Below are 23,911 nucleotides of genomic sequence, written 5' to 3'. Positions count from 1 at the left end.
CTAGGTATTAGATGTGTGTGTGCTGAATAAAGACTATTCTTCCTTCAACCAAGGCTCCAAGGACTGTTTTGTCCTGTTACCTAGCTCATAGACCTGCGTGTGGAGGATTTGTGAATGGGCTCGAGGGGTCTGTGAGCTCCAGACCCAGCCCTAGCTCTACATAGTTCTTTGAACATGTTTATAATTTGAAGTCTTTGTTTGCTAAGTCCAACATCTGGATCCCCCTCAAAGGAAGTTTTGTTGCCAGCTCACCCCTGACCCTATGTATAGGTCACACTTTGCTGTTTATTTGCAATTCACATAATTTTTTGTTGAGAACTGAACATTTTACATAATACATTGTAACAACTCTGTGTATTGATCCCCCCTGCTCCATCTAGGGCTTAGTGTTGTTGTTATTGTTTGTTTGGCCTGTTTTTTATTTAGTGACTTGGCTAAACTAACTTTGTAAAATTTATCTCTCCCACAATGTGCAGCCTCTGATGTCCCTGCTTAGATTTTTTCCCCCTTGCTTTTTTTTCTTTTAGACTGGCTTGCTAGGTGTTGCCCTTGGGTCTTCATAAACCATTTAGTGGTTAAAAGACAAGCTTAAGCCCCCTTCACCAGTTAGAGTTTTACCCTTTACCTCTGGCTGTGTATGTGGCTTGGAGACAGCTTTCATGGTTCAGGGTGTTTACAATTTTGCTCACACTTAGTCAGGAACTAGTAGCTCAGAGTTTCTCCAGTCACTACTGAGAGCAAGCAGCCTTGGGTATACACACAGTCTTCCAGACCATCAGGAAATTAGTATAATTTTATTTTTAAGCCTGGCTTCCTAAGAATCCCCTCTGTGTCAGAGTAGCTTATTGTTTAGCCATTGTTCTGTCAAAGGTTATGCCCCTTAAGCCAGAAAGGCTGTCTGTTTTGCTGGTGGATACGTGTAGTTTAGGGAATTAGTTCAAGCCTGTCACACTTTCTACTCTGATTTTCCCGAGTGGGGGCAGCCTAGCACATGTGCACAGTCTTCTGGAGTCCTCGAGGATGACTGTAATCCCAGAAGGACTATTCTTGGCTGAATCTTTACCTGTTTCTCAGTTAAATTTCTGGCTTTGCATTTCACTTGTTGCAATTAATGCCTTGGAGCTACCAGTCTCTTTTTAATTGCTACTCACCAAAATATTCATTATTTTTAACAACTTTCCTGGCTTCTTTCCAAAAAAGTCAGTCCCCTCAGGAAAAGCTGTGGAATTTTCCATCCTTAAGGCCTGACTCTCTCCTTGGGCAGAACTTCTGCACCATTGAACCAGAAGGGCAGGGCAATCAGTTCACTTCTCCAAGAATGGCAACCTGTTCTACAAGTGAGCACTGAAATGGAGGATGGTATCCCTTGATCTTCTCAGGTTGTCCCTCTCAGCATGGAACCTCCACCCTACAAGGGAACTAGCATTCCTGCTACATCTGTGTCAGAACCTTTGCTTTATTAGTGGGAGCTGAGTTGTCAAAGGGTGTGTTATGGATTGAATTGATACGTTCAAATCAAAAATGATATGTTGAAGTTCTAACTCCTAGCCCTAGTACCCCAAAATGTGACCTTATTTGGAAATAGGCTCTTTACAAAGGTAATCAAGTTAAAGTGAGATCATTAGGTTGAGCCCTAAGCCAATATGACTGATATCCTTCTAAAAAGGGGAAGTTCGGACACAGAGACAGACAATTTGAAGACACACAGGTGGACATCATGTGAAGACAGAGTGATGCATCTGCAAGCTCAGGAATGCTGAAGATTGCTGGCAAACCACCAGATGCTAGGAAGAGCTAGGAAGGATTCCCTACAGCTTTCATGGGGAGCATGGCCCTGAGGACAACTTGATTTCAGACTTCAAGCATCCAGAACTGTAAGACAATAAATTTCTATTGTTTAAGTCTCTATTTGGTGGTACTTTGCTACAGCAGCCCTAGGAAACCAAATCATCTCAGCTGTGATTGCCTGGGATAGTGCTTCACTACCCAAGGCTGTGGTGATAAGAGACACAAGGGCCTGAATATCAGCCACTGAGGAGAGAGGGAGAGCCCCTGTTGGTGGCTGCATCCATCCAGAGAAGAGTGTCTGGAGTGGAGTTTCCACTACATGGAGTTGGGGGATGGGAACACTTTGTGGCTCAAATGCCATATACTCATTGTTCTTACGGAGATGTACTGATTTTTTTTTTTTTTTTTTTGAATTTTAAAGAAAAAGTTTTTTCAAGATCTGAGAAACAATTCATACAGATTGATTTTTCCAGGAAACTGTAGCTACACGATGCATTGCATGTATCATGCTAAAACATGTGTCAGACACAAATACAAAAACCATGACATAAGCCACCATTCTTCAACAGTTTGAGGAAAGATAAAATGCCTAAGGAACAACACGGATGACTTGCACAGGTTAGGCTATTTACTTTAAGCACCATTTTAAAAAAAAGGAGCACAAATGATGAGTGTGTTCAGTTATATACACTGAGTGGAAACTTTGGCATGAGGAATCAAAGCATTTTGGTATAGAGCATTAACACGGATTTAAAAAGTGCGTAGAGTCAAAGGAATGGAACCTCTAGCATTCACAAGCGACTTTGTCAGCTAAGCAGTAAGACACTCTACAGCAGGTCTCTCTGATCGCTGGCACTAAACACAGTTGCAGCTACTTTAGGAAATCATGAAGCTAATTCAGTAATAAAGCAAGGCTCTTCTCATCCGGAGGCGTATAGGCCAGCATCTCTCCAATGTGTGCAAACAGTCTCAGTAGATGTGGTGCTCCGTACACCTGGGCACGGGGTCCCCAGGGTGATCTGTGAGGATTTCGGCATACCGCAGGCTCTCACGTCTGTAGAGCAGCCTAGGGCCCAACGTCACACTGTAGTATTCTTTTATCCCTGCCACAACTTCCTTAACAGCATATTCCCCATTATCTGTGTTTCCTCTAGATTTCTTGTAATTGGCATAATTGTCTAGAATGGAATTCACATTCTTGACGGGAAGATAAAAGAGCTGTTTCCCCAGGGTAATTAAATCCCAGTCATCAGCAAGCCATGGTTTTAGCTCTTCAGGAATCTTCTTTAACTTCAACTCTGTTCGTGAATGTTTTCTCACTTTCAGTGGTAGCGTCCACCCAGGCCCTTTGCTTCCGAGGAGACTGAGGCATCTTGATGCTACCGCCCCATCTCCATCTCCAGGTGTTTTCTGTTTGTCCTTTTTTGTTCTCACATCAGCATTTCCTGTGGCAGACCAGATGTCTTCTTTCCTGCGGTGGCCTTTTCACATCCCCTCTGCGTATTGCTCTTGATCGGCTTTTTGAAGTTCTCGCTGTTTCTGCAGATTAGTGTCCATGCATTTGAGTACTCTGTTCTCTGAAACCCATTCATACCAGTTTTTATCCCCGCCACCGTAATGTCCAAAGTATGTCATTTGTCTGTCCTTTATGGCACTCTTGACCCACTTTGCTTCATAAGGAAGAGGTCCATGAAATCACAGCACTTGTGCACCTGCCTGGAATTCAGGCTTCGGGTGCTGCTTTGGCTCCGTTTATAAGTGATTCACTGCCGCCTTCTCCCGCCACCCCTAACCCTCTACCCCTCCTTAATGATCTTCTTGAGTAAGTGTTTCTCCATTGGCTGTATGCCCTTAGAACAATTTTTGGAGACTTTAAATAGTTGGTTTTAAGCATTTTCCATCAGTTAAATGGTTGTTTCACCTCAGAGAGGGTCCACCGAGCTCCTCACACCACCATTCTGGAAATGACACCGGTTTAATTTTCTGATGGATTGGGATAGAAAGAGCATTGGCTCATAGAAGATCCTGTCACTCTGCTCCCCCTTCTCCCCAAAGGGAGCAGAGTCACCACCACCACCCCGCTTACAGTGGAGACCACCACCAGCAAGACTCAAGTCTCCCCCGCCCCTCTGCAGAGCAGCAGAAATAGAAGGGCAGAGGAAAGCCCCCGACCCTCATCACACAGCAGGGGACTTGGCACTGGTGTGAGTCCAGAGGGCACCTGGGAGTGGATTACTTCTGTGAAGCAGGCAGCCAATCCCAGGAAAAGGGAGCAGTGGCAGGGAGAAGGGGTGAAAGGGAAGTGGGCAGCCGGGCTGGGGGCGTCACCGATTTCTCCACACATGCAGACAAAGCGAGGGCAGGGGTGGCTGGATTAGAGGCCCAAGCCAGGGCCCTGCCAGATCTGGATGGTCCCCAAGTGACGCTCATTCATATTTTACTCCCTCTTCTCTCTCCCCGCAAAACACACCACTTACCCCCAGTGTGGCCCTTTGAGATGGAAGGATTTATTTAATTCAGAGACACAGTATAGAAACAGAGTACTAGCCAAGCCCAGCGGGTCCATTGGACGCAGAACCAGGATGTCTGTCCCATTCTCTCTGCCTTCCCTGCTCTTAAACTCGTCTGAGGGCTGAAGGTTCTTTGCCAGGTGTCCCCTCATTGCCTCAGGGATGCCATTGGCTCAGGGGACTGTGTTGTAGACGTTGTAGTTGTCCTTCTGGGTGATGTGCAGCTTCCAGGGGAAGAGGCGCTTCTGGGAAGGGAGGCCTTGGGCCTGCCTCACCATGAGCCTCACGTCCTCGTCTGACAGCAGCCGGACCAGGTCCCCCTCGGGGTCCCGGTAATTTAGAACGATGTCTTCCCTCTGGAACTCCCGCCTGGGTGGGAAAGGTCAGGGTTAATCAAAGGTCAGAGGAGAGAACCCAGAGGCTATGGGCTTAAGCAGAGGGGTGGGCAGAGGGAGGGCAGAGAGTTTATGGCTTGGGTCTAAGCATCAGAAAAGGTCAGAGCTTGCTACAGGCCTTCATCAGCCAAGTAGCCCAAGCTCTCATTGTACAGATGGGGAAACTGAGACCTAAAGGGGAGAAGGGACGTTCACAATAAATTAGTGGCACAGCCTGAAATGTCTGTGTATAAATGTGCTAAATCCTTAAGAACTCTTTGTGAGGCAGAGCAGTGGGTTTGGCTGGGCACAGAATAAAGCCCAGAGAGATGCCTGTTTGAAGCTACTTAGGAGAGAACTCCGTACGGACTGGGGCTGTCTACCTGGCTGGGGAACATCAAACTTGATCTGACCTTTCTATACATAATTTGCCAAATGGGAAGCTAATTGACTTGCGAACACTTTGATCCCAAAATTCCACTTCTCAAAAATCATCCCAAGGAAAATCATCACAAGCCCTGTAGGGCTGAGCTGTGAATAAAACAGGAAGGCAAAATAGGTGCAAAACACCTAGACTTTATACTAACACTTAATATTTCTCCCTTCGTTCTCTCCAGGGGATGAGACAAGTCACCAAATATGTGAACAAAGACGGTCATCACATTTTTTATCACATCATGCATTGTTTACAGTAGTAAAAATGTGGAAGAAAACCTAAGTAGCCAACAAAAGAGTGTGGCTCCGTTACTTATGGTGCAGCCACAGAGTGGTGCTGTGCAGCCCTAGTAATATTTGCATGCGTGTGTGTGTGTGTGTGCGTGTGTGTGTGCGTGTGTGTGTGTGTGTGTACTGAAGAGAGCTGAATGTACATCAGCTAATGAGAGGAGTATGAATGCGAGTGTATTACAAAAAGTTCCTGGAAAAATAAATTAGAAGATCATAAAAATCTTTTCATGAATATTTGAAGTACCTTCGTATAAGGTGATTTCACTTCTTTGAATGAATGAGTGAGTCAGTGAATGAACGAGATGAGATGAAAGCAGCTTTCCAGATAAATTCAGATCTTGACCTATTCTGAAACTGAAATACGTCTTCTTGGGGATGCACAGCTTGGTGACCTTCCTCACTTTTCCTCCTCTGCATACTGGGACCCAGACCTTATCTGCCTTTCCCTTTCTGACATGATTACTGACATTTTTTTTTTATGAGTAGGTATTTATGAGTATAGTCAAAAATGTAACAATGCTATTACTGTTCTGTAAAATAACTACCCAGCAAAGACCCGGATCTTGGGAGGTGGTGAGTTCCTTGCTGGTGGAGAGTCCAAGTCCAAGGCTTTTAGCTACAGAGACTTTAGCTCTAGCTGCAAATCTCTACTCCCAAATGATGTGACCTCAGCTTACTCCCTTCACCTGTCTGCAGCTCCCGGCTCACCTCTATACAGGCTGATGATACCTGACCGTCAGGCTGTGAATAAAACGAAAATGCAAAACGGGCGCAAAACACCCAGCACCTTAATACCCGTACTTCATAGTTCTCCCTCTGTTCTCTTCTCCAGGGCATCTGACTTCTCCTCCAGTCCCCAGCCCTCTCACCTCATGAGCTCCAGCAGGTCTTTGAATAGTGGAGTGCTGCTGAGGTCCTCCTCCACTGCTATGTCCCTAAGGGGGCAACAGGCAGGGGTGAGGTGGCATCAGGCCAGAGGGGGATGTGGGGTGGTGAGAGGTGGGAATGAGGCTGGCCAGGCCCTGCTGTACATTGACTTCTTGTTACAGTGTTGTGGCTTATCTGGAAGGCAGTGGGAGCCACTGCAGGCTTTGGAGTGGGGGCAGGGACAACATGGGAGTATGTGGTGTGGGGGATGGGCCGCTCCTCCCAGCAGGCCACACACTTGATGGTGCTGATTGTGTCTTCGTAGTAGTAGCAGCGCAGCCAGTTGGTGAGGTCGTCTTCCTCGGGGAAGTCCTTGAGGATCTTCACAAAGGAGAGTGGGAAGATGCCTGTGGCTCCCCGGACAGTACCCTGAGGAGGAAAAGAGGGGCCACCCAGTTGACATGAGGACAGGCAGCAGGGCCACACCCAGGAGCCCCGGCCCCTTCATAATGATGAGAAAGGCAGACAAGGTCTGGGTCCCCATATGCAGAGGGAAGAGGAAAAGTGAGGAAGGTCACCAAGCTGTCCATCCCAAGAAAACTTATATTTCAGTTTTAGATTAGGTCAAGATCTGGATTTATCTAGAAAGCTGCTTACGTCTCATTCATTCACTCATTCACTCATTCACTTCACTCACTCATTCATTCTTTCAACAAAGACTCCGTGAACACCAGCTATGCGGCAGGCTCTGAGCACTCAAAATAGATAAAAGTCCTTGCCTCCTGGAGCTCCCGTTCCAGTGAAGGATGACAGGGGACGCATGGGGGAGCAGGCGAATTGTACAGTGGGTCAGATGGTGGTGACTGCCGCTCGTTTACTCATCCCACAGATACCACCAAGCCCCTACTCTAGACCATGCGGCCAGAAATCTATTTCTCCAGCCCAGTCCTCTCCCTAAAGCCCAGACCAAGCCCTAGGTGTTGGCAGTGCTTTGTACAAATGCTCTCTAATCGTCACCACAATCCTGTGGAAGACAGATTATTTACATGCCATTTTACAGACACATAAACTGAGGCTCAAAGTGGCCCCAGCTGCTCCCCTGCCCTTCCTCCAACCTGAGGCCAAAGGCTGGTCAGCATACTGACACATGGAACTTTCCAGTAAACAGGAAGGCAATAAACGTTTCCTGTTTCTGGAGAGTGATCCAGAGCTACCCCTCAGGCGGCTATAAGAGCTGTCGCATTCCTGAGACAGAGATCCAGGATTAGGGACAAACAGAAACTGCTAAATCAGCTAGACCAGTCACCTCTTGCTCCTCTCCAGCCCTGGACACCAGAGACCCCACCCAACCCTCAATTGTCCCAGGACCCCTGGGGGCTAGCCCTGCCTCTGGGCCTGTCCCAGAACCTCCTTCAGAACCCTCACCACCCCTGCCCCCCACCTCCCAGCCCACCAGGAACCAGTAAAGAGAATCTTGTTTAATAACAATAGGGCCCCAGGCCAGGCCTCCACACAGTCAGTAGGGGCTCTTCTGTGAGCCACGCTGGGCAAAGCAATGACTGGGACAGACAGGCCTTGGCTTTGAAGTCTCACTGTTACGGGTAAATGTGTTCTCAAAGTTCCATGTATTAGAAACTTAACCCCCACTGTGGCAGTGGTAAGAGAGTGAGAAATCCCATTATGGTAAATGAAAGGTGGGGCTTTAGAGGTGATTAGATTGTGAGGACTGTGCCCTTGTGACTGGATTGCTCCATTCATGGAGTAGTGGGCGTGGTTCTGACGGCCTTACAAGGAGAGTGAGTGAGCAGGTGAGCTCTCTCTTGCTCAAACCATTCACCATGTGACACCTTGCCTGGCTGTAGAGTCACCACCCATCAACAAGAAGACCCTTGTCAGATGTGTTCCCTGGACTCTGGCCTTCCCAGCCTCTGAAACTATAAAGAATAAATTTTATTTCTTTATAAATTACCCAGTTTCAGATATTCTCCTATAAGCCACAGAACTGGACTCATACACTCACTTAAGTGATCCCAGGACCCTCGCACCAGCCAGGCACTGTGTACTCAGGCTCTCTGTGGGCAAGTCCTGCATGTCTACCATCTCCTTTAACCCTTCCAGGAACCCCATGAAGAAGCTGTCAGTATTATTTATCTCCATTTACAGAAAGGGAAACTGCAGGGTTGAACAACTTTCCAAAGGTTCACAAAGCTAGTTAAAAACAGAGCTAGGAAATTACACAGGCAGACACTGGAGCTCATGCCCTCAATTACAAGTTTTTATTGCTGCCTGCAAGGCAAGCAATGTTATCCCATACTGGAGATGAGTGGTTCTCACCCCCAGGAGCAAATGTCTGGAGACTTATATGATTTTTGCACCACAGGGTTTGCTACTGGCATCTAGTGGGGAGGCAAGGGTGTTGCTGAACACCCAACACCGTACAGGAAAACTCCAGCAAAGAATGACCTGGCCCCAAATGTTGGTAGTGCCACTGCTGAGAAACCATGTTATGCACCAAGAAATTAAACCCAGTAGGTTAACTTGTCCAAAGCAACCTGTTTGTTGGGGTCAGAACCAAAGGCAGGTACATGGACTCCAGAATCTTCTCCTCCCACTAATACCTGCCTCCCCAGGGGCTGTGTTCTCACAGGCTAAGCCCACCACACACACACACACACACACACACACCTGGATATCCAGGACTCTGCTCAGATGGCAACTCTTCCCTGAGGCTTTCCCTGACTCCTCCTCAGTCTCTGCACCACCATCCGATATACACGCCTGAAGCTACCTCACCTCCAACCTCATCTCCAACCTCACCTCTATCCTCACCTCAATCCTTATCTCCAACTTCACCTCCACCTCCACCCTCATCTCCAACCTCAACTCCAACAGCAACTCTATCCACACCTCCAACCTCACCTCAATCCTTACCTCCAACTTCATCTCCACCTCCACCCTCACCTCCAACCTCAACTCCAACATCAACTCTATCCACATCTACAACCTCACCTCCATCACCTCCATCCTCACCTCCAACCTCAACTCTATCCACACCTACAACCTCACCGCCATCCTCACCTCAATCCTTACCTCCAACTTTACCTCCAACCTCATCTCCATTACCTCCATCCTGACCTCCAGCCTCACCTCCATCACCTTCAACCTCACCTTCAAACTCACCTCCAACCTCAACTCCAACCTCACCTCCATCAACTCCAACCTCACCTCCACCACCTCCATCCTCACCTCCAACCTCAACTCCAACCTCACCCTCCAACCTCACCTCCAGCCAGTCTTTGTTGATCCGACTGAGAAGGAAGATCACATCTCCAGCTTTAAAATTCAGCTCCAGTTTGCTGTTCCCAGTGAAGTCAAACAGGGCCTGGAGAGAAGATTGAGGTAAAGAGGGAGGGAGGAAATATCCACTGAGCTCCTACCAAAGTGCCTAACTTACTGCAGTGTCCCATTTTACAGATGAGGAAGCTGAGGCTCAGGGAGGATGAGTGGCTTGTCTAAGGCCACTCCACTTGTTAGGAGAGGAGCTGAGATTTGAACCCAGGTCTCCCTGACTCCAGAATGGGTGCTCCTCCAGACCTGATGGGATGTGCACACAGAGGGCAGGGTCCAAACTCTCTGGGCCCAGCTCCTTCCCCCACCCCCAGGCCTCACTGTGGGCTCCAGGCCCACCATAACTCCAGCTGCCCTCTACCAGGGCACTGTCCATGCTGGTTTTGCAATGCCCATTTGTCTGTCTCCAGGGGGCTGTGAGCTCCTTGAGGACAGGGCCTTGTCTGAGTCATCTCTGATGACTCAGTCCCTAAGGCAGGGACAGCTCAGAGGAGCCCTAGCAAGCTCGTTGGATGAGTGGATGGGTGGCCATGTCCTGATCACATTCCCTCCCCTCAACTGGGCTGAGGGGTCTCCAGTGTCAGAGGCTGTAGCTCCTCACTTCCTGCAATACCCAGCACTCTCCCTGGCACCCAGCGACACCCAGCAGGAGGGACACAGTGGCTGACAGTGGAGCCAGGCCCTGCCCCAAGGTGGAGGCCTAGGTGCCGAGGGTACCTCTGCTCGTGGAGCTTCCATGCGGTCAGCACTGGCGCCTCGTGGGGACATGCTCTTGCTGTGGAGAGAGAAGAGTGGCTTGTCAGCCCTCCCGACTCGGGGCTCAGCTCCCTGCTTCTGCACAGAGGAGACCCTCGCCAGGGGTGGGAAGTGGGGAGAGGAAGAGGATGCTAAAACGCAGCGCAGGTGCTCCTCTGGGCCGCACCCTGTTCCCTTGCCCTCACAACCACCCTGGTGGTGGGACAGTTCTCCCCTCTTCATGGACCAGGAAGCAGAGGCACAGAGGGGGTGGAGAACAGGAGACCCCTTTGTTAAGTGCGTTCAACTCGTCAAACCCTTCACACTTGTTTCTTCCTCTGTTCCTTACAACCAACCTCGGAAGTAACTTATTATTCTAGTTTCCAGCTGAGGAAACTGAGTCTTGGAGAGGTGATGTGCCCTGTTCCGGGCCTCTGGCTGCCATGTGGCATGGCTGGAATGCAGACTGTGTCTGCCTGGGTGCACGGGGGAGAGGCGCCAGGCATGGGGAGGACACTGAGAGATGAGGCGGGAGGAAGAGAGGGGGGCCAGGGGCTGGGGAGCACTGTCCTGCTTTTCCTGGAATTCTTAGGAGCAGCAACCTCGGCTTTGGAAGCTCAGTGCTATTTCAGTGGCTTGGAGTTTGGGTAATTCTTTCCTGCTTAGGAAGGGACTGGAAGAGTGTGGTGGGCTCTTTGGAATAAGCGAGTAGCAGCGCCCCCTAGAGGCCAGTGTGATACAAGCGGAGCCACAGCCAGCCCCAGAGAACTGAGAAACCAGGGAGGAGGCATTCCCGGGAGCTGCTCAGGGAGAGCTTGGGATTGAGTGGCTCTTCCCTCCTCTACGGCACCCCCTTCTTTTCAGGCAGCCAAACCCTCTGGGGTCAGCCCTTAGTCCCCCTTCTCCAGTCCCCAGTCCTTGCTATCGCGCGCATCAAACGCAGCCCCTCTATCCCTCCGGGTCCTGAGCTTGATTTTCCAAACTCATCTAATGATCCGAACCATCCCGGGGCGTCCAGAGATAGAACCGATCGGTCTTCCTTCTCCGGAGAAGAGAGGCCCTTCCGCAGGGGTCCGGGGCCGGGGGCGGGGCGCTCACTCACACTTTGCGCGTGCGCGGGCGGAGGCGGCGCAGCGCCTGCGGCACCTGCTCCGAGTCGTAGGGCGACTGGTAAAAGAAGATCCGGACGTCCTCGTCCATCAGCACCCAGACCGGCAGGCTGAGCAGGCTCTGGTGGGTGACAGGGTAGGACAGGTCAGCAGAAAGGCCTGGCCATGCCGGCCCAGCGGCTCCTGTCTCTACGAATGAATCCCATGCCTGAGGTCTGGTAACAGAAATAAGTTATTTCAAAACCAAACAAGAAAAACTCAGCAGGCTGAAGGAAACACTTCACGAGTTCTGCTCCTGGGTCCAAGGTTAGGAGGGGAACCACTGGCTTGAGAGGAGTTTATTTGGAAAAGACCTAAAGTTACCCAGAAATGACGGTAAGGGCGATGACAGGTAACACGACCTGGTGGTGACCGTTCCAGGCACTGCGCTGAGGACCACATGTGTGTCCTCCATCCATCTCATGACAACCTGTAAGTCAGGATCAGAGAGGCGAAGGGACCTGCCTGAGGCCACACAGCCTAGCAAGTGACAGAGCTGGGCCACCCAGAGTCAGAGTCCCCCGCTGCTAAAGCCCACACCTTACCCAAGATAACACAACACGGTGGGGGGGGGGGGTTCCCAAAATAACCTAAACTAACAACCTAAATGTTGGTGGCATTATGACCTAAAAACTGCTTCCTGATACCTTATCTCATATCACAGTTGGGGAAACTGAGGTTTGGGGAAACTGAGGTTTGGGGAGGGAAAATGCCTGGCCTGGGGAGAACAGAAGTAGGAAGGGGTGGGGTGGTGTCTCGAGCCCTAGTCTCTTGGTTCCACAACCCGGGGGGGGGGGGGGTTCCCAAAATAACCTAAACTAACAACCTAAATGTTGGTGGCATTATGACCTAAAAACTGCTTCCTGATACCTTATCTCATATCACAGTTGGGGAAACTGAGGTTTGGGGAAACTGAGGTTTGGGGAGGGAAAATGCCTGGCCTGGGGAGAACAGAAGTAGGAAGGGGTGGGGTGGTGTCTCGAGCCCTAGTCTCTTGGTTCCATCCCACTCTGGTTACGCCCATCACAGTGCAAAGACTCCCAGGCCGCGGGACCGCGGAGCACCCAGAGCCTGTGGGGTCATCCGCCAGGCTCCGCACCGCCCAGGTCCAGGAGCACGGAGGGCGGCTTCGGGTGCTGCAGCTCCAGAGGCACCCAGAGCCCTGCAGAGAATCGCACAGCGGCAGCAGGATGGGGAGGGGCGGGGAGCTCCATCTCAGGGGGGCTGGGAATGCAGATCCTAGACGTGGGAGTCGTCTGGGGAGGGGCAAGAGGCAGCTAGAAGGTGTATAAGGAGCCAGACTGATCCTGGGATCAAATCCCAGCTCTGCCTCTCCCCAGCTGGGTGGATCTGAGCAAGCGTGGCTCCGGATGTTCATTAATATCTCCCTCGTGGGATTGTGGGATTGTCCTCCCACCCTCTCTCCCTTCCTTCCTCCAGAGCTCACCCTGCTCTTCCAGCCCAGCAGCAGGAGGGCGGAGCCTCATACACCCACAAGGAGCAGCGTCCTCAGCACCCCCTTGAGGGGAGATGCCTCCAGTGCTGGAGACCACGGGCCACAGAGCCCAGGATTCCTGCAGCCACCTGCCCTGTTCTCCCTCCACCCACCTGCTCTGACCTCCTTTTGCTCCCTTCCTCCACCAGGAGTCAGGCTCTCTCGCATTCTGGAAGAGGTTCGTATCTTATAAAGCTCTTTCCCATCCTTTTCTCGATAGATCCCGACTTCACTCCTGTGAGACCAGAGGGCAGGAGGCACTGCCCCATTTCATGGGTGAGAAAAACAAGGAGCAGAAAAGATGTGCAGCTCTCCCCAAATCACCCAGCCAGTCAGTGTCAGAGTCAAGACTAAAGAGGCTCCGAGTTCAGTGCTCTTGAGCTGTAAGGATGCCTCGGGGCAATGAGGAGGGTTTCCCTCGCCAGCTTCCTGGGGTCACTATCAAGCCTCAGCTTGTGTGCCTCTAGTGATGGGGCACTCACTGCCTCATGAGGAACACTGTCCCTTTCCTGGATGGCTCTGATTGGTAGAAATCCTTTCCTGACTCCCCTGGCCTCTGCCTTTAAAATGCTCCTTCTTCTGTGTTCCCTTCTCATATGGGTGCAAACAGTTTGCAGTTTGGGGAATACACAGGGTGCCCAGCTAAGACCTGTGAGTGCAGTTAAAATCCAGCCTCTTCTCAGGTGGGGGGGTGTGCTGGCCTGGGGAGAGGCCTTCTCTAGCTTGCACAAAGGTGCTGTATGACCGAGCTGTGGCCTGGTCGGTCATGCCCCTGTCATGTAGGCATACATATGCCTCTGTGTGATTTCGTGATTGACCCCACTGGACAGTAGGTACCTCGGGGGCAGGCACTGGGTCTAACTGACCACAGTTTCCTAACACTTAGCATAGACATTCACCTGTGGGCTTGGAGCATTAAATAAAGATTTGTTGATTCAAAGCATGGTTCCTTAAATTTTCTCCATTGCTCCTTCCTCAATCTCTGGATCCCTGAGAACTCACCCTATTTCTCTCCCCAGACCAGGCACTGAAGATGGGGATCATCGGAGCCAGAGAGCCAGCCTCAGTTCCCAAAGCAGTGCCCCAGGGGTGAGGCCCAGGCTTCTCCCCAGCCCCCAGCACTGTGTGCCTTCCCATCCGAGGTGGCATGGCCCGCTGATACCTTCATGTAGGCGTTGAGGGCAGGTATCCGCGTCTCGGCGATCTCCTGCTTCACGCCCACGTAGACTTTGGCTGAGGAGAGACAAAGAGCCTCTCAGGAGGCTGGCTCGACGCAGTGCCTGGGCTGGGGCTGTCCCTGCAGGCCAGGAGTTCTGGCTGGAGCCCGTCCTCACTGGCTCAGCACCCTTCCCCTTCAGGCATCAGGATTCTTTAGGTCTGTCAAGGCACTTGCAATATGCCACCAAGGTTAACAGGCAGGCATCTAGAATCATGCCCAGATGGACAAATACTTGTTGAGGATATGAGTGAACAATTCCTCAAAAGCAAGGCAGGGTGTTCTGGGGAAGGAGAAACAGATGATGGCTGACCAAGAGACAAATGTCCTCTGCAGGAGCCTTCAGGCGGGGGCCTGGGGGAGCCTCACTGGAAAGCCCCCACCAGGAGGCCAGCGTGGGACCCGCCTGGCTCCCAATGCCCGTGAGACGGACAGGGATAATGTCTGGTGGGGAAGGAGGTAGCATATGGGGGTCTGTGCCGAGATAGACATTTGGGAGTTAGTAGCAAGAAGGTAACGATTAAAGTCACAGGCACGGGTCAGCTTGCCCAGGGGAGTGTTCACAGTGAGAAGACAAGACAGGGGACGCTGGCAGTTCAGGGAGTCCCCACCTTCCAAGGAACATCAGAGAGGTGGGTTCTGCAAGGAGAAGTTGCAGGAGGAGCCAGTGAGGTAGGAGGGGAATTGCGAGACTCTGGTGCCACCGAAAGATGGAGAAAGCTTCACGGAGGAAGAAGTGGGAGAGTGAAGATAGGCCTGAAACATGCCCACGGAGGCCAGAGTTAAGTCCCAGCCCACCGCAGCGACCGGAACTTCGGTGGAGCTGAAACAGAGCCGGGGATCGAGGAGCAGATGGAGGAGAGGAGAGGAGAGGAGACAGTGAGTGACAACTTACAGCAAAAGCAAGAAAACAGAGACCTTTCAGAGCTTGGGGACGTGAAGGCTAAGGGAGGCCGGTTGCAAGAATGCTTTTTTATGGCATGTGGTTGTTTAAAGACAGAAGAGAGTGGAGCAGTGTAGATGCGTAGAAGGAGTCGATATACCAAGGAGCAGGTGAATATACAAGAAGACGAGGGATAGATTATCAGGGGAGAGTCCCCAAAAGAGAGGAGAGGAAAGCGATGGCGACCAAGAGCAGAGCTGGGCCTGGAGGAGGTGAGATCCCCATTGACCCGCAGCCCGGGGAAGGAGGCAGGGACGGGGCAAGGGGGACCAGCCCGGGAGGAGGAAGGGAGAGGCAAGGAGCCCCTGGGGAGCTCCAGTTTCCTCGAGTGGCCGGACGAAGAGGAGCACAGTCGTTTGCTGAGACAGAGAGACAGAGGGACAGAGGCAGAGAGAGACAGACAGAGACAGAGAGAGACAGAGAGACAGAGGCAGAGACAGGGAGACAGAGAGAGACAGAGAGACAGAGACAGAGAGAGAAAGAGAAACAAAGACAAAGACAGAGATAGGAGACAGAGATAGGAGACGGCACACCGCTGAGCTGGGCTTGGTGACTGAGGAAGGGGAGGTCAGGAAGGGTCTCTGAGGTTGGGGGAGGGTGAGAGACAGTGCCCGTGTGTGCAGGGCGTGGAGGGCACCGCCAAGCCCATGCTGGTGTAACCCACTTGTGGTGGGAACGGGAGCCTCAGCCAGAGGTTTGGAGCTGTCCAAGGTGTACACAGGACTGAGCCGGGGAGCAAGGGGCTCGGGGGACTGTCTACAAGCAGAAGCGTGACACTCTCTGGCTTCCCAGCAGGACAGGGAAGGAAGGAGAGGCCCAGGGCAGTGTGGACACAGAGACTGTGAAGTTAGAGGGCTGGACTCGTGGCAGGAGGCAGGGCTGGAGGAGGAGTCGGTGGTTTAGTTTAGCGAGGGAGACCCGGGGAATCCTGACTCCTCGAGAGAGACCAGATGCCGACATGCTCCACTCTGCAGCTCCTTGGTGGTAGACGGCTGAGGCAGGGTGACCGTAAAGGCCATCAGAGGTCAAGGGCTGTGAGGCCGGACTGCTAGAGGTGAAGACCCCGGGGTGATGCAGAGAGGAGGTGGAGGGGTGAGGGTCAGCCGCTGTGACCGCCAGGAGCGGGCCAGGGACTGGGGTCGAAATAAAGTCACTGAACAGTGTCAGCAGAGCTTCAAGGAGGGCGCAGGGGCGAGCGCAGCTCTGCAGCAGCAGGGCTGGGAGCGGCGCCTACCTGGGAGCGCGGGCAGGCTGCAGCTGAAGGGGCTGCTCTTCTCCGGCCCGTAGCGCTCGTCCAGCTTGCTGTGCAGCGCATAGAACTGGCGGTAGCGCCGGTAGATGAGGTATTTGGAGCCTCCTTTTGTCTTCACCTCGATGACAAAAACCTAGGGGGACACAGGCCAGCAGGGAGGTCTCAGAGGCCAGGGCAGAATCTAAACACAGAGGGTGGAGGTTCAGAGGCCAAAGGGATGGAGCAGGGTTTCTCAACCTCAGTGCTACGATAGGGCCGGATAATCCCTCACTGGGATATGGGGGTGTCCTGTGCACCATGGGACGCTGAGCAGCCTCCCTGGACACTACCCGCTGGGTGCCAGGAGCAGCCCTGCCCCACGCTGTAATAATCTAATTGTCTCAGGGTTTTGCCAAATGTCCCCTGAGGGGTCAAATCGGCCCTGTTGAGATCCACTAAGGTAGAAGTTAAGAGATGAGTGAGTTGGAGGTTCAGAAGGTGGAGGGTGAAGGTTCAGAGGTCAGAGGGTGAAGAACCAGGGGTCTCTCTTACAAAGTGGCTGGTGAAGCCTCTCTTCTCCTCGATGTCAGCGATGTTGGCTGAGATGGCCACATCATCTGGAAGCTGTTCAAAGTCGCTGGGGGAGGCCAGAGGAAAAGAAACCCCGGTTATCACCCTGACGTGTCACCTGGGCCCGCTGGGCGTGAGGCAGCGTGCAAAGGAACCAATGGTGTGGCTGGCACTGCTCGTTCAACACCCTCCTGTGCCAGGCCCAGACACCGGCAGTGGGAAGACGGAGATAACGGGACTCAGACCAGGCCTCGAGAGTGACAGGATTTGAAGATGGAAACCATATGTCATAGCCGTATTCTAGTCTAACAAATTGCTTTGCAAACAATCCACGCAGGAACGAGGTATCAAGTGCCTCCTCCATGCCAGGCCCCGGGTCACAGGGGTGAACAGAGTCAACACACCCTGGACAGAGTACTACGGGATCCCCACAGAAAGGATGGCTAATCACATCCGGGTCATGGAAATCCTCAAAAAAGAGATGACCTTTGAGCCGGGTCTAGAAGGTCAAACAGAAACCCACCAGGTAGAAAACTGGGGGAGGGTCTTCTGGGCAGAGGAAACAGCATATGCTGAGGTTCTGATGTCAAGGGGTGGGCCTGGGTTCTGTGTGGCTGGGCCTGGTGCCACGTGAGACTGAACCGGCAGATGAGGCTGGTCTGAGAGTCTCGAGTGCCGAGTAAAGAACTTCCATAGGCAACGGGAAGCCGTGCAGGGCTTCGGAAGGAAGTAGAAACACAACATGATCCCGGCTTTAGGAAGCCAATGCAGGCAACCATGTGGAGTGGAAAGGAGGGGCAGAGGCTTCGGGAGAGCACCATTGGAGGCCCTGAAGTGGCCCAACTGTGAATGATACTGGCCTGAGCTAGACAGCAGGGACAGACACAGGGGCACCTCCTTGGCAGAAACTGTTAGTATTTGAGTTCTCTGCTTCTTCCTGGTTAACCAAGTACTCATTTTGTTCAGAGTGGCAACGTGCCCAGCCCCAAGATGATTGATCACTGTTAGTCTGAGCCAAGCATAAGAATCTTGTTCCTGTTTCCCAGCCTCCCTTGCAGCTCACAGCAGCCATGTGACCAGTTCTGGCTGATGAGACCTAAGAGGAAATCTGGTGCAGGGGCCTCTTGAGAATATTTGCATTCCTGATCTACAGGGATGGACGAGGCCAGCTTGGTATCCTCCCTTAACAACAGCCTTGAAAGCAGGTGTGACATCTGGACCTGCAGCAGCCATATTGCATCCATGAGGCAAAATCATGTTGTCACTGAGCTGCAGAGCCAGCTATAGCCTACCTCTGGACTTCTTGCCATGTGAAAAAATAAACCCCTGTTCATTTAAGCCACCATCAGTTCCTCTGTTCCCTGCAGACTAATGCATTTCCACCGGACACATTAGCAATTTGTGAGCTGTCCCTACGTTATGACAGCAGGGTTTGGGCACTGTTTGGATGTGGTGGAGAAAGAAAGGGCAGTGTCAAGAGTGACACCCACATTTCTGACCAGGATGGATGGGAAAGGGCAGGTTGATGGACTCAGTTTGGGGCATGCTAATTTGAGAGGCCTCTTGGGCACCCAGGAAGCTGGTGTGTAGCCCTGGAGCTCAGCACGGGGGTCTCAGCAGCAGGGGGAGAGGTAGGAGCCATCTGCTGTGGCTTGTGGTTAAAGTCCTCTGTGAAGAGCTATCAGTGAGTAGAGGAGGGGCCAGGAGGGACAGATAGAGGACGAGAAAACAGACAGCCAAGGAGAGAAAGAACGGCCAGGGGTCGCCAAGTCCAGCCACTTAGAGCGAGGCAGATGGGGAAAGGAGAAGCAGTTATGACTCTTCATTGTAGCGACTGGGAAACAGGGCAGGGGGAGGTGCGGCCACACCCAAGGCCTCGGAGCTGGTTGGGACCTCAAGACTAGGGTGTAGACTAGGGTCTACACACCTTAGTCCCAGCCCATGCCGGTCCACACATGACCTCGTCTGCCCAGGGTCTGGGACTGCATGAGAACTCAGGAGGTGACTCAGGGTAGCAGTAGGCAGGCAGAGGAAATCCCCCCCAGCCAAAGAGCATCTTGGTGGCTGCTGTCAACCTTCCCACTCACTTTCCACACATGCCCCCATGGTGACACCCTTGGAAGAGAGGCTTCCTTCTCTACTTTCTCCTCCGAGGTTATGTATTTCATGGTAATTTTGCCTGCAATATGATGGGGGTGGGGCAGGAAGGAACTTGAAGGGTAGAAATGGCCCTGGGCAGGGAGTCAGGCAAGTTGAGTAATAGTAACTACAGCTACTATTTCCTGGGTGCACACTATGCACTCTTCTAAGACAGTGTCCTCTTTGTACAGATGAGGAAACCGAGGCATAGAGAGGTTAATTAACTTGCCCAAGTAAGTCAGGAACCTCGGATGTGAGCTCAAGCAGCCTGCCTCCAGAATTTTGTTTCCAAACACTGCTTGGCTGTCCGTCTCCTGACCTCCCAGAAGCTGGCTGTACGAACTCAGATAAATCCAGCCCTTCTCAGCCTGCTTCCCCATCTGAAATAATAATAATTTGAGCACACCCTTATGTAGCACTGCTTGTTTTAAGCACATTAAGACACCTGTGCTTCTTGGACCTCATAGCTGCAAGGAAGCGTGGAGGGGCTGGGCACTGACCAATTCCCTTGTATATTCTGCCGTAAGTGCTGTGAAGGGAAAGCACATGGTACTTTGAGCTACAACAGGAGCCTGACCATTATTATATCCCCACAAAGAGTCGATAACGCAGCAGGCGAGAGAGACTAGGAGCAGCCCTTGCGAGGTGGAGGGCTTGGCGCTGTGAGAGGGCGGCAGGGCGCGCAGGCCGAGGCTGGTCAGGGAGGGCCTCCCGCAGACGGCACCAGTGGTCAGCCGGGAAGAGCAAGGAGGAGCCGGCCACAGAATGGCAGGAAAGGCTCTTCAGGAAAGGGAAGCGGCAAAGGTCCACAGCCACGCAAGAGGGGCAAGTTCAAGGAACTGCAGGGAGTTGAGCATGGCCGGAGCACAGAGCAAAGGCAGAGTGGTGCGAGACGAAGCCAGAGAGACAGGCAGGTGCCACTCACGAGGGGCCCTTGTGGCTCACGGAGGGGCCTCGACTTGGCGGTGGTGGAGGGTGCCGAGGAAGGGGTTAAGCAGGGCGGACACGGGCAGACATGGCAGAGCAGTCAGGGCACAGGGATGGCACTGGAAATACGAAGACCAAATTCTCGCTTGGCCACTGCCAGCGGGGACCTCGGAAAGATTCTTCTCTGTGATCTGGCTCCTTCCCCTCCTCTGTGAAAGGGGCACAGTAGATGCGCTTATATCTTTGGGTGGCCATGAGGTCCCATCTGTAACAAGTGTAGCCCCTAAAATCCCCACAAGGGCAGGGACTCTGCCCACACTGCGGCCCCAGGTTCCAGAACAGCTCTGGGCACATAGTAGGTGCTCAGCACACGGCATTACCTCCCTCTGCGTTCAGTGGGTCCTCTGGCAGGCAGCGTCGCTATCTGGGGTGGCGTGCGGGGGCGGGGACAAGGAGGCTGCTACATGGGGATGGGGCAGGAGATGCCGTGAACCCAGCTGGAAGTCCCCCTGGAGTGGCCACTCCCACAGGGACCTCACCCGGGTCCTGCTGGGCCATGATGAGCATGCTGCCCATGAAAAGTCTGCTTTGGAGCCTGGACTGGGAAGGAGAGGGGTGGAAAGGCCTGTGGAGGCCAGCCAGTTCAGGTTTTATGGCATTTGGCCCACAGGAGGTACTCAAAGTATGGCTGTTGGAACCAAACTCGCCACCCCCGAGGCAGCCTTTCCATCTTTGGACACCCCCTCTCCATGTTCTAACAAGCCCTGCTGAATGAGCCTGCGCCCTCTCGTGCGTCCTCTGCTTTGGCTTCGAGCCGAACATCCAGGGCCCATTTCAGAGAAGGCCTTTTAGGCACAAGGAGGCCCAATGACCCCCAGCACCTTCCAGAAGGCCCCATGAAGGGGTGGAGGGACAGGCAGTGGGAGGGGTCATACATCCAGCTGGCCAGCTCTGGGCGTCGTCTCCTGAACCCTGTACCCCAAAAGCAGGAAGTTCTTCAAGCCTCAAGCAGCTGCTGTTTCCAGAAGGTCCAAGTTTGCATGTTGGGCTGTCCTCAATGAAAACTCGTGGGGAAGAAGAGCTGAAATCTGGAGGGACAACCTCACCCAGCCCCCCAGCACCACCCTCTGTGGCTCAGGAAGGCCCTTTGGACCCCTGAGGATTTTTTTCTGGTGCCCCCTCCCCATCCCCACACACAGGCAACCCTTCACTCTGACCTTCAACCTTTTGAAATTCCACTCCGGGCTCCACCATGGGCCCCCACTGCCCACTAAGGCCCCAACCAGCCTGACCCATCTCTGTTGACCCTCTGAGTGTTCTGCACACAGTTAACATGGACACTTGCCTCCTGATGTCACCTGTTGTTCCAACCCAGGGGTCAGGAGCCAAGCTCTACATCTTTAGGGCTTCCTGGATCAAGCCACAGGTCTGGCTACTGGGGAAACATTCAGGAAATGCTTTCTGAGAGATGAGGCTAGGCCCAGGCGAGGCTGTGCTCCAAGCCCCAGCCTTGCCAGTCATTCTACGTGACCCCATGTAAGTCCTTTTTCCTCCCTGGGCCTCGGTTTTCCCATCTGCATAATAGCAGGTTTGGACTAGAAAGATCTAGGACATTTTTCAGCTCAAAGATCCATCCATTAACTCTTTCAGCAACATTTATTGAGCACTTAGTACATACTGACACTGCTCTACGTCCTAGGGATACAGCAATGTCAAAACAGACCAAAAACCTCCATAAAGCTTGCTTCTAATGGAGGAGCCAGTGATAAAGACAAAAAATAATTAATGAGTGTATAATATTATGCCAGTAATATAAGCACTATGCAGAAAAAAAGAAACAGGGCAAGAGGTCAGAGAGCAATAAGGTAGGAGCTATCAGGGAAGGCTTCTTGGAGGAGGTGATATTTTAGCCAACCCCTGAATAAGGAGGGAGAACAAGCCAGATTCCGTGATTCTGTCTGACCAGAAGATGGAAAGCTACTACTGACCACAATGTGGAGCAAAGAGCTCCAGCCTGGGACCCAGAACATCTGTGTTTTCTCCAGACTCTGGCACCCACTGGTTGTGTGACCCCGAGCAAGTCACTCCCCCTATCTAAGCATTGGTATTTTCATATATGCCTGAAAGAGGTGAGCCACAACTCGAAGGTTCCTGAAAGCGATTCTAGGAGTGTGCATTTCTGAATATTCAGGTTCTGACTCAACCCCAGCCTCTCACGCTGATGAGGTACTGCAGAAGGGCCGGCCCCTGTCCCCAAGGCCTGCCGGGAACAGTGAAGAGGGAACACCCTGGCACTCACCTCTCGGCCCGCAGCTGTTGGGCCAGGGCCATGGCAGTTGATGGTCCAGGGAGCAGGTCTTGCCCAGCTGGGCCCAGACCAAGTTCACCTTTCACTTCCTCCAGTCACCCCGAGTCCCCAAGAGCCACCTTTGGGGAGGCCCGACCCTGCTTCTCTGGGCTCTAGACGAGACTCCTCCTCCAGTCTCTCCGGGTCTCGCCTGTGGTACAAACTTCCTCTCGCCCCACCTCCCAGCTGCACAGCAATTGGGGAAGTGTCCACCCGTGGGCGCCAAGTTTGCAGGAGTCCACTGACTTTGGGGACTTCCCAGTTGTCGGTTTTTGGTGCCAAGCTTGGCTGGGCATCAGAAAGCCCCACTCTATCAGAGATGAGGTCCCAGTGCTGGCTCAGCTACCAAGGGGTCTTGTGACCTTAGCAGTCACTTCTCATCCTCTGGCCCATCCATCCCAACCCTCACTCCTGCACCGCCGAGCCTTTGCCCAAGCTATTCCCGAGGCCAGGAATGCAGACCTCCATCTTGCCTGCCATCCCTTAGGCCCAGCACAAATGCCACCTCCTCCAGGAAGCCTTCCTGGTTCCCCTGACCTCTGTTGTACTAGAGTTGGTTTATGTTCCCCTCTTGCCGTTACTCTGGTGCTCTGGACTCTCCTTTCCTCATCCTTAGATCCCGTGCCCAGCCAATCCTCTCCACTGGGCTGCCAACCAGAGCAAGTTTGCAGACCCGATCACACCCTGCCCCACTTAAACTCTTCAACTGTTCCACCCTGAGCTCAAGAAAAAGTCCTGACTCCTCACCCTACCTGCTCTGAAGCCCTCAAAGCCCTGCAGTTTTCCCCAGCCTCTTCCCCCAAGCTTTCTCCTTCTCGCTGGCCCCCTTCCCATTTCTAGAATGCTCCAAGACGTTTGCCCTTCAGGGCCTCTGTGCATGCTGTTCTCTCTGCTGGGATGCTCTCTTCCCTGCCTCCTTTAGGTCTTGGCTTGGAAATCACCTCTGTAGCTAGGCCTTCCCTGACCCCTTGCATTAAATTAAGCCCCTTCCTGTTATATTCTTTCACAGATCCCTCTACTCTTACTGCAGAGCACTTATAACTATTACATTTTCATATTTGGGTATTTATGTTTAATGACTGCCTTTCTGGCTAGCACTGTGCCTGGCACATTGCAGCACTCAACCAGTATTTGGAGAATGAATGAAATGCTTTCCGTTGGTGACTCTGTGCTTCTTCTAACATGTATGGCTATTTGCTTCTGACGGGAGCTCTCCAAGAGGAAGTCCGCAGGTGGGATGGGCACAGCACACCCAGTAACCCACAACTGGACGCACACACACTCATACACTCATATCCACACCCACACTCACTCACGCAGGGCAGACGCCGAGCAGAAAGATGGCAGAGAGAGGATGAAGATGAGGGCACCCTGCCTTGGCATCCATGGACGTCACTCACAGGCAGCCCCTTCCACTTCCTCTGCCCTAACCCACCCCCATATTAGGACCCCCCAGGACATGGGCAGGGGTCTGTGGGGACAGAGCCAGCCCAGTGGAGCCTGGAGACAGAGTCTCTCTCCCACCCAGGTCTCTCACTTCCCCTGAC

The 23,911-nt window shown here is 52.6% G+C and overlaps 2 protein-coding genes and 1 pseudogene across 2 annotated transcripts; 1 reads left to right on the top strand and 2 right to left on the bottom strand.

The window, feature by feature from the left end:
- Positions 1-2,659: 2,659 nt before the first annotated feature.
- LOC103606046 lies at positions 2,660-3,380 on the bottom strand (annotated as a pseudogene).
- Positions 3,381-4,275: 895 nt separating this feature from the next.
- On the bottom strand, positions 4,276-22,406 carry NCF4 (neutrophil cytosolic factor 4, 40kDa). The gene is made up of 10 exons (XM_008590641.1): positions 22,317-22,406; positions 16,934-17,018; positions 16,385-16,535; positions 14,154-14,224; positions 11,451-11,578; positions 10,331-10,388; positions 9,549-9,647; positions 6,564-6,694; positions 6,268-6,333; positions 4,276-4,667 (listed from the first exon to the last, which is right to left on the bottom strand). The coding sequence occupies exons 1-10, from the start codon at positions 22,346-22,348 to the stop codon at positions 4,472-4,474; spliced, it is 1,017 nt and encodes a 338-aa protein (XP_008588863.1). The 5' UTR covers positions 22,349-22,406; the 3' UTR covers positions 4,276-4,471.
- On the top strand, positions 7,086-9,399 carry LOC103606045 (proline-rich receptor-like protein kinase PERK10). Its single transcript, XM_008590642.1, has 2 exons — positions 7,086-7,104; positions 9,158-9,399. Exons 1-2 carry the CDS (start codon positions 7,086-7,088, stop codon positions 9,397-9,399), a joined length of 261 nt encoding a protein of 86 aa, XP_008588864.1.
- Positions 22,407-23,911: the final 1,505 nt, after the last annotated feature.

This window comes from Galeopterus variegatus, unplaced genomic scaffold, assembly GCF_000696425.1.
Source record: "Galeopterus variegatus unplaced genomic scaffold, G_variegatus-3.0.2 Scaffold6243, whole genome shotgun sequence".
In the NCBI taxonomy this organism is placed as follows: domain Eukaryota; kingdom Metazoa; phylum Chordata; class Mammalia; order Dermoptera; family Cynocephalidae; genus Galeopterus; species Galeopterus variegatus.
The sequence above is the reverse complement of the archived record's forward strand: the minus strand, read 5'-3'. Positions and strand labels throughout refer to the sequence as shown.

What these genes read in the sequence shown, in the direction of transcription:
- NCF4 (XM_008590641.1), bottom strand. Translation starts at nt 22,348, where the DNA reads ATGGCCCTGGCCCAACAGCTGCGGGCCGAGAG. An exon ending in CGCCCGCGCACGCGCAAAGT is followed by an intron (nt 10,389 to 11,450) that starts GTGAGTGAGCGC and finishes CTCTCTCCACAG; the next exon opens with CAAGAGCATGTCCCCACGAG. An exon ending in TCAACAAAGACTGGCTGGAG is followed by an intron (nt 6,695 to 9,548) that starts GTGAGGTTGGAG and finishes TTTCCTCCTCAG; the next exon opens with GGTACTGTCCGGGGAGCCAC.